The following is a 15683-nucleotide window of genomic DNA, read 5'->3' on the forward strand; positions in this document are numbered from 1 at the left end:
CAAAACCAACAACAGAATGCATTAATCTTCAAAGATGTGCTAATATCCTCTAGAAAAGTGAGTTTGCTGGGTCTGAAATAAAATGCTTTCCTCCCTTTCCCTGTGCTGGAGGAAAGAAAATACCTATAAGGCATTTCACAGCCTTGGTACCAACCATTCATTTAAAGGTCATAGAATTCAGTGATCAAAAGACTAGGGCACTGAAATACACAGTCAAATTTTAAAACATGAAACAGCAGAAAGAACACCTTCATCACCACAGAAAGAATACAGAGGTCTTTGCCTACCATAAGGATAGGGTTGTACTGTTCTTAAAGTGAAGTCAAGCAACAGCAACGTGATACCTTGCTTGCTAAATACTCTATTGTTCAACTGTTCAGGTAAATACCTAAACAGAGGCACACTGTCACAGTGATAGACAATTTGATGGATGTGTTTAGGAACAAAGAACAACACTTTGTTAGAAGACATCTTACAGCATTCAACAGTACACAGACCATTACTGCAGAGCTATTGCAGCATTTTTTTTATATGAAAGATGAGTAGGAACTCCTCAGCAAAGCTAACTAACATTTACCTTGTTCTTTATTTTCCTGCGAATTTTCTTCAGCACCTTCTCTTCTGCTTTTGTCAGGGGCAGTTTGGTAGGGATTGGGTACCCCTCTGCTATCAGTGTTCTCTTCTCCTCCTCTGTCAGGATCAGCGGGCCAGTCCCCTGTAATTTCTGCAAGTGTCATAGAAATGAATTAACAGTAAGCTTACACAGCCCTAGAGAAAAGGGTGCTAAGGAAGAGATGCAGCAGCTTTCCCACATCACAGGGGACTCTGCCTACTAACACAGCACTTTCTTGCAATTGGGAATGCATGGAAGGGGAAGACCTTTAAGATAGCTTCAATTCAGAGACCGAACCTTTGGGACAGGATTCCCTCAAAAAAGTTGATCTCAGCCCAGCTCTGCACGCACTGATGCCAACAGTAAAACTTCCCTTGGCTCGAACAGGAAAAGGGAGAGGAGAAATGCTACAGAAAATCCCTCCCTAAAGATCACCACTGGCTTTTGACAAGACAAGATGACAGATTCAGATCTACCAGGGACAAGTTAACCCAGCAGGGCTGGGCCCTAATGCAGAACACAATCCATAGTGGGAGAAACCTAATAACACTGTTGAATCCTGTCTAAACTTAGAGGAGAGGCACAAGCTGTTCTCTGTGGGAACAGAGCAGACCAGTGAGCAAGAACTACTGGATCTGCAGTTTTGACCAGAGATGGGTTCATCTGAAGAACAACAGTCTTAGCAAATCCATGGCGAAACCTGTAATTAAAAAAAAAAAAAAAAAGAGAGAAAAAAAATAAAGGAAAAAGAAAAAGGGAAAAAAAAAAAAGGAAAAAAAAAAAAGACAGATAGATAGATAGATAGATAGATAGATAGATAGATAGATGCTGGGAAAAGCCAGCCCAACTTACATGTGGTGCAGTCAGGAGAGGGGAATTGGAGAGTGCTGAAGCTGTACGTGATGTCACCTTGGATGAGGCCTGCAGCTGGATTGGGCTGGAAGGAGGGAGCGATCGAGCTGGGCTCTGCCCTCCTTCAGAGTCACTGCCATGGCTGCTGGGAGGGGTTGGAGGCAAATGCAGGGGATCCACTACTAAATGGCAATAGAGAAATACAACACGAGGTTTTGAGGTGCTCATTTAAAGTTCTACTGAAGCCACGACCATCACTACCCTCCCCCATTTCCAAGACTAGGTCTGCCTGCTAAAAATCAGTCAAGCAAAAATGGCATCTTAAAAAGATTTTCAGAGCACGCAGGTCTCCAAAGGAGGAATAAAGAGCAGCAGCTATCTTTAGGTTCAAGAGACAAAACAAAGCTCTGCACATATGCTCCAATTATTTCTACCTACATTTCAGCCTCTTCTTTGAGGTTTAAGTGTAAGTGTCCAGTACAAGTACAGAGGGGCTCTGAGACTTTCTCACTGCACTTTCTCTCCAAAACCAACAGCCTTTCCTAATGTTGCTGTGGATGAAACAAACCACCAGTATTTTTCAAGAGAAGGGATCACATCCAAGGTGTTATGTGAACAGGGAGGAGAGAAATAATCTGCCCCCCAGCTGGAAGGAACTGACAACCTAGCAACAGCAAAAGCTTTAATGTACTGATTGACCAGGAACAGCACAGGAACCTCCCTCACACTGTACTCTCCAGGGCCATAAGATAACCTCTACTGGGCCAAACAGCCTTTGCAGCCAAAGGAACCTGTGGTGGATGTGGATAGTGAAGTGATGCTTATGAACAAATGGGTCTGGACCAAGAGAAACAGGACAATGTCTCACCTACTCTCATATTACATGGACAATTCAGCAGATGTTCAGAACAGCCATAACCAAGTCATTTTTTTCTCTGAGATAAATTTACAGCAATGAAAATTGTGAGTAGGAAGACATGGGGCTGAATTTGCCACCTTCCACTTCTGTTATACTTTGCAAATCTGAGTTAAAAAGATCAAATGGGTGGTGGGGGAGGAAGGAAGAAAAATAGTACCAAAAAAAAAGCTATTATACATGACCTCTTTTCATCTAGCATCTTAACTCTAGTAGTTGCCAGAAGAAGACACACACACATGAAAAAGAGCAAGGCCCTTAAGCTCACAATCTGTGGAGTGGAATCTACACCCTGTGTTGAAAAGTAACCTCCCTTTTTCCACCTGCTGCATCACTTGCTTCTATCCCTAGTGCAATTCTAACCACCTACATAAATGACTTCACTAACACAATATCAAGTATTCCTAATTGAGATGCAGTTATCTGCTCCAATTTCAGCCCAAATATTTGACTCTTGCAAGCTTTCCCTGAGTTGGCAGATTACGTGTCACAAAACTGTTTAACTTTCAGGGTAGGGATTATTCTCCTTCCTAATTTATAGATTGGTGAAAGTAGTCCTGGTCATTCTTAAAAACTATTAAAACTAATATGCTAAAACTAATACAAAGAGATCCACCTAACTTTACATTTCATATAAACTCACATCCTTGTTTTTGTGTCAGAAGTTAAAATGGTAAAGTTTCTACTTATGCTCTTCATGTTTTCTATAACTTAATTAAGTCCTTTCCAATTGATTTCACTTCCAGCCTAAATAATCCTGTATTTAAGAATTCAAGCTCCCTCCTGCAACTGTAAAATCATTTACATTATTTTATACAGATAAGAAGGATTCATTTTCTTTGTGATGAGCAAGGAAAAAAAAAAAAAAGCAAGCACATAACTGAGTCAAAGAGAGGCTGGATCCTCAACAGCCTGAGTTAAATCCCTAGAAGGCAACAGCTTCAGCCTAAATAGATTAACATGGTGAACAAGGAATCCAAATATTTAATCATAGGGTAAAGTGTCCATTATGGTTGTCTCTCCCTACATTTTGGGTTGGTAATTAACAGACCTTCCTTAGAAGAGAGGTTGAGGAACTGATCCACTTCATGGGGCTCCAGTTTAATCTCTGGAAGAACTTTCTGGCTCAGCGGTTTCATCTAGAAAAGATAAATTAACATCATGAAAACCCAAAGCATACATCTTAAAAATCTTAAAGAGATGGATGCAAGGATGACTTCTCCATAAATGGAGATGTTCCCTCTCCTCCTGCCCTGCTACAGGCAAAGCTTTAACTGTTTCACACGGTTTCCTAAACCAGGCTACAGAAAATACTGCCCTGACTACTCCCACTGTGGCTTTTCTTACTACTATATTTAGCTAAATAAAGGATTATGCCTCAGAGATGACATTTCAGACTGAAAGCTAGCGTGCAACCCACTCAAATTACTTCTCTTAGCAACAGAGCTAATGCTAGGATTTGCCGGACCGCACAGCCTGTCTGAGCAGAGACAGAACCATCCCTGGAAGTGGAGGAGAGTTCAATACTGTTGCCATCTGGGGGCAAGAGCAAAGTGTCCATCACCCAGCACCACGCTGTCAGACCCAAGGAGGAGGAGGAGGAAAAGAGAGAGTCACAGCTGACTGAAGTCTGGAAGACATCTGGCTTGCCATGTTGACATGGCAGAGGCACCAGGCTGCCAAGCTGTTGCTCAGTGTCTGCCTATACACTACAGTTCCAGGCTTGAGGAAGTCAGCCTTGCACATCAGTATGCTCACTGCAGCCAGAATCTCTCTCAATAGCCTGTGTAACTAATCTGTGCAACAGTAGTGAGACACCAGCTAGTCCCAATATCCTCTTGCCAAATTGCAGCATCCCAAGCTACAGCAGGACTATGTACGAGGGACATCACCTTCAGACTAGCAGACGATTATGGAAAATTTGTATTTAATTTTCTTCGTTTTCTCATAGATTAATTACTGTTTCACCTATTTCAGATCCCCATCCAAGTTGGAAGCATTTATTCTCAGCATATACTAACTCCACCCAGCCTGGAGTGACATTGCGCCCTGGGGACTGAGAACAGTCATGCTTCCTCCTCCACTGGCAGGAGACTCCGGTGAGTTACAAGGAGAGTACAGTGATGTGAAATCTTAGGAAATCTGTAGCTAATTGGACAGAGAGGAGAACAGAAAATCTGCATGTACCAGGGCATCCGTCTGTAGCTCAGCTTGTTCTCCCTCCAGTGATGTGGCTGTGACAGTGAGACTCACTGAGGGAGCCAGGCCTGATGTCTCACACAACACTGGCTCAGTCTTTATTGCTGCTGCAGTCAGCTCTGTACCCAGACACCATTCCTCATTTTCCAGGTCACCTGCCAGGGAAGGAAATTGGACACCACATGTTTAGGTCGGAGACAGAAACACTACAAATGAAAATAATGTCATCCCTCCTCCAGAGAAGGCAAACAAACACAGAAGGCATTTCAATCCATCAACAAAACTCTGCCCTTGCTATTCAGCTCTCAGTCAATGCCATTTCAGGGCTGTAACCTAATCCTAGCCCCAGGATACAGAGAGGAGCAGCGAGGAAAGACACAGAGCACTAATCACTGCACATTGCTGAAAGCTGCTAAAACATAGCAGAACACGACTAAACAAGCCACTGAGTAAAGCAGCCAGGGAGCCATGTCCTACAAATGCTAATGCCCACTGACTGTTTTATTCCTCCTTGCAGAAAGAATGTTTAGACAGACTTCAGCTCCTTCTACTGCTTGCAATCATCAAATACCCAGAGTTGATATCATACTTTTAAGAACAAAGGATTTTTCACACTCACAACTTCCAAATTTTTACCTCAAGGATTCGTTTCGTAAGATTTAAAAGAGGATTAAGGCTTCGATTTTATAGGAGCACCAAGTGCTATAATGAACATGCTCATTTCCTTCCCAGAGACTCTGGAAGTCACAGCATAGGATGTGGATTTTGAATGGCAGCAACGAAATGTGCATCACAAGCTGGCAGAAGTGTCCCCCAGTCCCAAACATTGCAAGCCCACCATCAGTAGAAAGTCATGAAACTTTTCACTGGACAAAGCTGAAAAGTTTGCCTTGCACCATCAAGAACTGGAAACAGATTGGCATGGTAAGTTGTTAGCTCCCCATTTCCATTCATGAGGCAGCCTGTTTGGCTTATTCTGTCAGGTCTAACGTGATGGAGGCTTGAGAACTTGGAAGGATGCAATATTTAAAATAATGCCACGAGACTAGTTAAAACCTCACTTAAAAATAATGAAAAAAAAAATCAAATGCATTTTGACAGTTGTAATTCTGCCTAAAAAAATAATTACCCACCCCTATTATAACAATTCAGTCATAAGTTCTTTTCTCTCACAGGAGAGTACCTAACACCAGCTGTACTGCATCTGAACAGCATACAACACAGTACTCTGACACAACTTCATAAATCAAGCAGCTGGAATCCGAGGCCAAATAAACATAAAAGAGTGCTGATCTTCCTTTAAAAGCTTTCTCCTGCCTTCATCCAGAGAGTTTGCTGTATATATGAATTAAAGCAGAGAGCCAGCACGTACACAGCGTGGCTATAGTAAACAGCAATAGAGCTCTGAATTAACCCCATGCTTTATCAGCACTCTGAGAGGCAGCCACAGGGCGGTGTCCTGGCCACCAGCAGTCTGCAAGGCTGACACAAGACCCTTACATAGAATTGAATCATAGAATCATAGAATTGGCTGGGTTGGAAGGGACCTCAAAGATCATCAAGTCCAACCCTTGATCCACTACCCCTGCAGTTACCAGACCATGGCACTGAGTGCCACATTCAGTCTCTTTTTAAATATCTCAGGGATGGAGAATCCACCACTTCCCTGGGCAGCCCATTCCAATGCTTGATCACCCTCTCTGTAAAGAAATTCTTTCTAATGTCCAACCTAAACCTCCCCCGGCACAACTTGAGACCGTGCCCTCTTGTCTTGCTCATAGTTGCCTGGGAAAAGAGACCAACCCCCCCCTGGCTACCCCCTCCTTTCAGGGAGTTGTAGAGAGTGATGAGGTCTCCTCTGAGCCTCCTCTTCTCCAGGCTGAACAGCCCCAGCTCCCTCAGCCTCTCCTCATAGGGTCTGTGCTCGAGTCCCTTCATCAGCCCAGTTGCCTCCTTTGGACCTGCTCTAGGTCCTCGATATCCTTCCTAAACTGAGGGGCCCAGAACTGGACACATCTGAAGGCAGCAAGCTGGTGAGATGTCAATAGAGTTCAGCTGCAAACAGGTAACAAAAGCAAGAGCAAGCTTAGGGCCCCAGTGCTCCTGCCTGCCCTTGCTATTAAACCACCCAGGCACCCAGCACACAGGCACTGAGTGGGTGAAGAAGGGAGAAGAAGCACATCTCCAGTGCTAGCAATTACTTTGTGGTGGGACATAACCTCCACTGCTGGCAAGGAAGGAGGTAATTTAAGTAAAGACACACCAAGGAATTAAAAATGAAAAATACATATCCTGTAATCAAAAGCTCAAGAACAGTGAGCCCAGCTCTGCCAAAAGAAGCAACTGTACAGCAACGGCTAAGCATGGTTTTTAAATTTCTGGAGGGTTCACTCTCAAAGCTTTCTTCAAAATGCAGAAATATAACAACAGAAATATTTATGAAAAAAAGAGGTCTATTAACTTAGAAGAGGGGACATTGCTTTCTTCCAACCTTCCCTGAGCCTCTCTACTCACAAGCACAGGAGAGCAGCTCCATCCCTGCTGATTGCAATGAAATATTCAGTGGAACTGTGAATTCAATCTAGCTAGCTGTGTGTGATCATTCAGATAAGAGCTTTAAAGTGCTGGCTTTGCCTGGAAATCCAGAATCTCTTGGCAAACACAACTTTCAAATGCTTGTTTTGATAACTTCTGCCAAAATCTCTCCCACATCATGTTGTGCACAGCTTCTCTCTGCCTGCTGCCTCTCGAACCTCTGGGTCAAGATACACGGTGACAGCTCTACCATCCATAATATACTTTAGACTCCCTTTGGGAGGGAAGGCAACATACAAATGAAGCCAATCAGTGAACCAAGTAATTTGCCCTGAACTTTCTGAGATTTGTATCATCATGCAAGTAGATGAGAAATCTAGCTGTGGCTTCCCAGGGAAACAGGGCACATCCTTTAAGGCAACACTTTGTGATGTTTATCACCTCTAATCCCCAGACTCATCACAAGGATTCAGCTGCTGTAAGGCAGCAAGATATGCTGACCTTCAGTCATTTTACTCCTCTGGAACCTGACTTTGCTGATTAACCTGACAACCCTGCCATCACCACTTAGACCCGCACAAACTGATTGGAATTATGCTTTATAGCCAGTCTAACCAGTTTGTAGAGTTATGGATGGTTTTAAACAGCAGTAACACTCTGTTTAACACTTTCAAGAAATATATCTAACTTTCTTGGCACTGCCTTTTACGATGCAGCTGTCATTCCAGATGAAAAACCCCATGAAAGAAGGGATGAAAGAACACACAAGTCAAATCCCACCTTTATACTGTCCTCCCCATGCTTTTTCCAAGCATGGCATTCACTATCATTAACTAATTCCTTACTTTGAGAGTGGTGAGACACTGGCACAGGTTGCCCAAGGAAGTTGTGGCTGCCCCATTCCTGTAAGTGTTCAAGGCCAGGTTGGATGGGGCTTGGAGCATCCTGGTCTAGTGGGAGGTGTCCCAGCCCACGGCAGGGAGGTTGGAACTAGATGTATTTAAGGCCCCTTCCAACTCAAACCAGTCTATAATTCGATGATCCATATTGTGCAACAAGTTATTTTCTTTTGACACATTTCAGCTTCCAAGGCCACCAATGACATCTCTTCTAAAAGAGCAGCAAAGACATTTCTCACCATCCTTTCTCCTCTTCCTAAACAGAGCAGGTTGACATTATCTGAAAATCATTCTTAGTTTATTCTTGCAAGAGTCCCTAAGTACTTCAGTCTACTCTGCCAATCCCTGTACTAGATGACAAAATGGCAGACCTTCTACCAATGAGAATGATGCACAAAATCAGACAAATTTAGTCAAATAGGGGAGAAACAGAGCAGGCTACAGAATGCTGGTCATATTAAGAGGCATGGTACACCCTCCAAGTCAGTGGTCTTTCTTATGGAGGGGTATGAAGAACCAGGAGAGCTTTTATGGAATAATGAGAACACGCAAGACGGTTTGTGAGAAATACTGAAATGAAAGGGCAATGGATGCTGGTTCAAGGACTCACTAGAGCAGAAGGAAATGTCTTCTCCAAGCCATGCAAGACATGCTATGGAAAGAGTATGCAACTGATGTAAAAAAATTGAAGGGAAGTGTTTGTACTTGTATTTGACACAATCCAGGAGATACACATGAACTATTGGGACAGAGTCCAAAACAAAAGCATGAGAAGAATTTATTATGATATTCTAGGTGGGTATGAATAGGGCAACATTGCATTGCTAAGGTAAGACAAAATATGCTACCATATGAAGAGATATATGCAGATATAAAGAGAATAAAGCCTGAACAAGAGAATCAGCGATTCAAATGGCTGGGAAACTCCGTATCCTAAAAATGCTCACTTTGGCTGATTTCTTCTCAGGCTTCAAAATCTTGGCAGTTGAACAAATGATACCAGCTGCTTCATCCTTGCTGAAGCTTCCTATTTAACTTCAGAGCTCTTATCATGCAATGGTTAGATGAGAAGCATTCCCCTTCACCTACCCTAAGTCCATAAATGCTAGCCATTTTGGCATATGAAATATGTCATGTAAGGAGCCTATACAGTACTGAGCAAAATCCCAGCTTAACACTTCTATGTGTGACACACCAGCAATTTTAAATTCACAGAAATCACTGAAAGATAGATGTTGGAAGGGACCTCAAAAGATCATCTAGTCCAACCCCCCCTGCCAGAGCAGGGTCACATAGAGGAGGTCACCCAGGAACACATGGTCACACATCCAGGTGGATTGTGAACGCCTCCAGATCAGGAGACTCCACAACCTCTGTGGGCAGCCTGTTCCTGTGCTCTCTGTCACCTTTACAGTGAAAAAGTTTTTCCTTATGTTTATATATCCTATGCTCAAGCTTGTACCATTGCCCCTTGATCTACCATTGGACATAACTGAAGAGTGGGATCCTGGCACTTGCCCTTTACATATCTGTGTAAACATGCAGACTACATTAACTGAACATTAATGTTGCAAAGCACCCAGGTATTAAGAAATACCTATGAAGGTTTAATTCCGTGTACTTTTGCACGTTACATACACCTAAAATTAGCAATGTTTTAATAAATTCCCAGCATAACCTGTGCCTTACTCAACATGCAGAATGTATAGTGATCCCCTAACTGAGAAGCTGTACCATGATGTCCTGGTTTGGGCCAGGATAAAGGTGATTTTCTGTCTTGTATTTTTGCTTTCAGCTAAGTCTCTTGTAAGTAGCTGCACTTGCTGAAATTAACAGCAAGTTTCTCAGTCAGTGTCTGCTTCTAGGACTGATAATGCTCAATGTTTATAGTTACTGCTAGAGACTGGTGTGCAGAGCCAAGGACACTGCTCAGCTCTGAGGAACAATTTACTCTCCAAGAGGTATAGAGAGGTCCCACCTGCAGCCCTCCTTTGGGGAGGAACGGACAAGATAGATGCCAGAATTGACCAAACAGAGTATTCCAGCCTGGACTTTCCCAGGGCTGCCCTGCAGCCTCGGTGGTGACGTGAGAGTTACTGGGGGGAAAGGGAGGAAGGAACGTGGTATCAATTTTCCTGTATATTTGTATATATTTAGTGATTTTTCCTATTTATCATTACTGTTTCATTAAAGTTGTGTAGTTCAGTTTCCAACCCATAAGTCTCTCTCTCTTATTCTTTCTCCTTTCTTTATCAGGGAGGAGAGACAGATTAATAGAGAGCATCTGTCACTGGGTTTAATTGCTGGGTCAGTGTTAAACCTTGACACATGCCTTGTTAGTTTCATTGTCTCATGCACAGCCTAACCTCTCCTCTACCTCTATCAATTCAAATTCTGTTCTCACAGAGTTGTTTATTAAGTCCCTCCTAGGGCACAATCAAGAAGGTTCACCAACATGAACTAATTTCTCCAGTAGTCCTGAAAATTCATGTGAGTCATGGCCATAGACAGATTAGAGGCCAAACAATATCTAGTAATTTAAAATGGCCAACTGTAGACAACTGGAATCAGATTTTTCAGATGATTTAGCACTGTTGTTATACTTTATCAAAACACATTAGGGATTGAGTTTCTAGGTGTGGCCACTTCTGCAAGTTAAACATCTTTAAAGTCCATTAAGAAGACTGAGCTATGCACAAATACTTGGCTTTGGGCACACAACACACACAAGTCAGTCCTCAGTCTCTATGCTGCTCACCACATATATTCTGATGATGCTTTTCAACAGAAATAGACTTCAGTGCTCCTCTACTCATCACAACTGTAGTAGTAACCAGTATGTGTGATTCAGGAATACATGAAAAACACACAACTAGGAAGGGCTCTGTCTGTACATGGCAGAATTAATACATACACTACTTCTGTGTGGTTTTTTTAATTATTGAATCTGTATTTATATATACATGTATGAATATAGATATATATATATATATAGATGTATTAGAAGAAATAAGAAGAAATAAGTACAGTCTCTAAACAACAGCCCATGCAGGTTTCCAGGATACTCATATTTCTCTGAAGAATAAAAAGTTTTTGCTTCTCTTGTTTCACATATTATTGGAAGACAGGGTAGGACTAGTAAAAAAATAATACCAAAAAGTTCTTCTTCATCTGTACAGGGTTTTTTGAATATTAGAGTTCCCAGTAAGTTTTGCTTTCCCTTTTTTAATTATTTCTACCCCAAGTAATTCTTCAATCTTGTCCAACAGGCCAGCTCCTCTCCTGAGAAAAAGTAAATCTTCTCCAGCATTGACTAAATTTCACCCTCTGTGATAGACGTACAGAGAAACAGAGCTTACAAACTGACTAAAAATATCTCCCTTGCTGCCTTCACTCATTTCAGTGCTATTCATTAAAGAATTTAACAGAGACACTTTTTGCATGGAAAACCAAGTTACATCAGTGAGCTACTGTGTATTTTTAAATAAATTAAATTAGAGATGCACTCTGTATTTCTCCCCCACCCCTCCCAAGTAGAAAGAATGCAAGTATTCAGAGAAAAAAACCCATGACTTCTACCTTTTTCTCCCATGCAGTAAAAAGGAAGATGGCAAAGATGGCACCACTGGGTAAACAAACCCACATGAGGGGTAACACCACTGAACCAAATCTTGAAGGGAAATAAAAACAACCCATACCACCATTACCACCACAACAGATCTTAATCACACAGAAAAAAAAAAAAAAAAAAAAAAAGAAAAAGATGCATGCGCTGCAAGTCATTGGAAACAAGTCTGCAAATAAGACCTGGAGAAGCATCCAGGGATACCCTCATATGTATTAGCAGAATGAATAGGAAGTCCTTGCCTCCTCAAATTTCACTGTCCAAGAAGAGATAAAAGAGCTAGAGAAAGAAAAAAATGGGAAACTTAAGGATACCACAACAGACTACCAGTGAAAGTGCCTTGAACAGGTATCAGCAGAAACACCCCTTGAGAGGGTAAACTGGCAGGTTCTACAGCCAAGTGTATTTAAATATTCCTCCTCTTCAGCTGTGTCATAGATTAAAGCAAAAGGGTTTCAAGTGATGCCCTTTGATCCTGTGATGCTACAGTGAACAACAGGGCTTGGATGCACAGCCCACATGGTTTCTGCACAGATGTGCCATGTACTACAGGAGGCAGACTCAGACTCAGCTCATCACATGCTAATAAGACACTACATTAACTGAAGACACTTTGACACAGATGGTTCTTAAACATGTACCAAGGGTCCATCTTTACGAAGCTGTACTTTGGACAAGCCTTCAGTCAGTCTTTGCCTGGATCCTAGCTCTGAGGTCACTGTACAGGTAGCAGCAGGATTGTTCACACCAGCAGCAGGATTGTTCACACACTGAACACCAGAGTGTTCAGTAGCTCTACCCCACAGAAACACTGCTGCAAACTCAGAGCTGGCTAACTGAGAGGGGAAATTACATCCTTGAAGATGGGGCAAATAGCCACTCACTCTCTGTTGGCAGAAACACTCCACCCCAAACCCCAAAAAGGACCTCTGCTGATGCATGGATTCTGAGCATGCTGTTGGACATGCAGGGAAGTTCAGCATCCCCAGCTCTGCAGTCTGAGCTTTCCCAGGCTCCCAAAGGCAAGTTGGACCTTCCTGAATGAATAACTGCTTCTTTGTCTTCCCCCTGGGCTCGCACCGTCCCCGGTGCCCAGCTCTGGGTTCACGTAACACCCTCTGGCAGACACAAGTCCCGTTTGTCATGCCTGAAATGCTCAACTCCAACAGCACTGCCACCACCACCCCCCTTCTCCTCCATGAGGTGAGAGCCCACATTCATCGACAAACAGTTTCTGTTTCAGATTTTCCAGATGGCATTTCCCCCTCCCAGCACACACACACTCCCACCACAAATAATGAAACTGAAGCCCTCGAAACAGCCTCAACAAAGAGGATACTGTTTGACTACCAGACATTGGGGTCCTTCTAAAGTGCCTGGAAGGCAAAATTAAATAAATCAGCAAAGATAAGCAGCAGGGATACACAGAAATCACAAGGCACAGCAGAAGCAGCGTTTCTCCCAAAGAAGGGTCATCAGTCACACCTGCCTCCCTGTTTTGAGAAGCACTGAGTCCATCTAAACCCCACAGATTATTTGTATCACTGTCAAAGATATTAAGGTAGAAACAAGGACACATTTATCCTCCCCCATCTAACCAGCCTGGGTCAACACTGTCTTTCCAGTGAAGAATTTCACGGTTTTCAGTCAGAATAATTTTGTCACATAAAACCAGCCAGGAGATGTCATGGGGTTTCAGGTTGTGTTTCAGCCTTTCTTCAGCCTTAGACTTTACACCAGCATAGCTGTCAGATAGGATACATACCTTGATGTTTTTAATCATTTTGCATAGGGAGAGAGAAATTATATTTTTAGAGCACTCTGTGTATACGGGAGTGAGGCACAGACTGAGGTGGTAGCCTGGATTTACAGCCTGAAGACTCGATACTTTTAAATGTCCTCTAAGATGATGATTTTTCATTTCAATTTTTACAGAAGTACTGTGTTCAAATAAGACAGTTCTCTCTCACCCTTCTGAGTTATTTTTTCCACAACTCACATGCATGTTGGGAAGGCCTAGCTGTATTGTGCCAGCAACCAGGCTTTGACACATATTAAAAGCCAGCACATCACCAAGTGAGCATCAACTCCCAGTGCAACACCAGGGCTAAAAGAGAATGGGATCACTGGTTTCAGAAACAGCAGGACTGGAAGTGGGAGGAACACTCCCTTAATATTCATCATTAGGGAAACTATTTCTGCAAAAGGAGCTCCTGTGGTTGCTTTACAAAGGGTTTTGAAAAGAAATTGCAAACGTCCCTTTGTTTAGAAAGGAGCTGCAATAGACTCAATGTCCAGAAGATATCCCATACAGGGAAACACCAAACAAGTGCAGTTCATTTATACTGTATCCAAGCAGAAATCAAGAGGGAATTTAATCACAACCTACAAACACCTGGGGAAAGAGGTTTCTGGGGAAAGGAAAAAGATCATAAAGAGATCTCATACATGGAACTGGAAGCTAAAGGAGGTCTGACTGCAAATAATATTGTCAATAATTAACACTAAGCTTAAGTAATTACCAAAATGCCCACCTCTAAATCAAAAAGATGTTTTTCAGATAATGCTGCCCAAGTCGAAGATACTGGTTTGAATCGGAGTGACCTACTGAATTTTTGGACCTTGAACATATAAAAGGTCAAAAGCCTTCTCATCCTTTAAAACTACAGATGCTGACAAGGACTGAGAGCTACCCTTCCACACAAAAATCACTCAAATACATTCTATCACCACCAAATGGCTTCCTCACCACTGCTTAAACAAGCACACACACACACAAAAAAAAAACCAAACCAAAAAAACAAAAGAAAAAACCCACACAGGAAAAAAGTTGCTTTGGAATGTGCTTGCAAAAATTGCCAGTATTGCTTTGACAGCATCTTTTAAAAACACAAGTGAATTTCTTTGTCCAGTTCCACTTCCTTTACAGTCAGGGCAGAAGAGGTACCATTTTCATTGTTCACATTTCACTGATTCAATATTTGGACAAAAAAAAAAAAAAAAAAAGCAGAACAATAAACACATATATAGCCTATAAAAATTGGATTTATATATATAAGCTAGCAACATACATTAAAGATATGATATACATTATTTTTATATATACCATATATTTTTACACATAATGTATACATATACAGATATAAAATATATGAAGACCAATCTAAACCTCAAGCCCACAGGTTCCTCTCCAGTAAGAGACAGCATATGACACTGATTGCTGCCTGCAGGCTCCATACATAATCAACCATTTTCCTGTGCAAAGCACTGCCTAAGATGAGGGCTGAATTAACTGCTGAAAGGCTATTTGCACTGGAGAAGTGAAAACAATATACAGTGATTTTGAGGTTTTGTTTCTTTGGCTTGAGTTTCTTACTTCGGGGGTTTTGTCTTTTTTAAAACATGTAGGGAGATGGAGTCTAAAGTTTAAAAAGGCAACTTCAGTTTTAAAAACACATTACAGGACAAAATAACCTCAGCAATAAAAACCCCTATAACAATATATATAAGTTATATTCTTGGGTCAGCCTCAGTGTTGGCACAGTCAAGCATAAAATAGAAACATACCATTTCTGTAATCACTGTCAAACCTTCAGCCAAGACAAGCCACTTCAAATCCAAGAGTAACTTCAAAGCATTCCTCAGCAGGAAAGCAAGAACAGGAGGGGCAGGTGGGGACCAAGACTAATCTCAAAAGCAGAGCCCTCAGGGGAGAGGGAAAGGAATGCACCCAGCCACCTGCCCACAATTTGAGGAGAGAAATCATACAAATTACTAGACAGCTGTCTACTGCCTTTGCCCTGCCAGGCTCACAAAGTAAAAAATGCACAGAAAACCCAGATACCCACAGGGAACCACCCCACCACTTGAGCTGAGCCCAGAGGATGAAGAGCCCCACACAGATCTGCCTCTATATTCCCGCTGCACACCAGCCCCTTAGAGTCACTTGCACCTGGTTCTCACCTATATCTCACACACCAAAACTAAGGGGCAGTCACTATCCTAACAGCTGTTCCTACAGCTACCAACTAACCTTGTTCCTAC

At 42.3% G+C, this 15683-nt stretch overlaps 1 protein-coding gene across 2 annotated transcripts in view; it reads right to left on the bottom strand.

Moving 5' to 3' along the window:
• The window catches only part of CREB3L2 (cAMP responsive element binding protein 3 like 2), an 82762-nt gene that overhangs the window by 20350 nt on the left and 46729 nt on the right, over positions 1-15683 (bottom strand). The window contains exons 3-6 of one of the 2 annotated variants that reach the window (XM_071727078.1): positions 4569-4735; positions 3433-3520; positions 1466-1647; positions 578-724 (exon numbers count right to left, since the gene is read on the bottom strand). In XM_071727078.1, coding sequence (XP_071583179.1) covers positions 578-724; positions 1466-1647; positions 3433-3520; positions 4569-4735 — 584 coding nt within the window. The remainder of the gene's footprint in view (positions 1-577; positions 725-1465; positions 1648-3432; positions 3521-4568; positions 4736-15683) is intronic. The other variant, XM_071727069.1, reaches the window with a different exon arrangement.

The sequence above is a fragment of the Heliangelus exortis genome, chromosome 1, assembly GCF_036169615.1.
Source record: "Heliangelus exortis chromosome 1, bHelExo1.hap1, whole genome shotgun sequence".
Lineage (NCBI taxonomy): Eukaryota > Metazoa > Chordata > Aves > Apodiformes > Trochilidae > Heliangelus > Heliangelus exortis.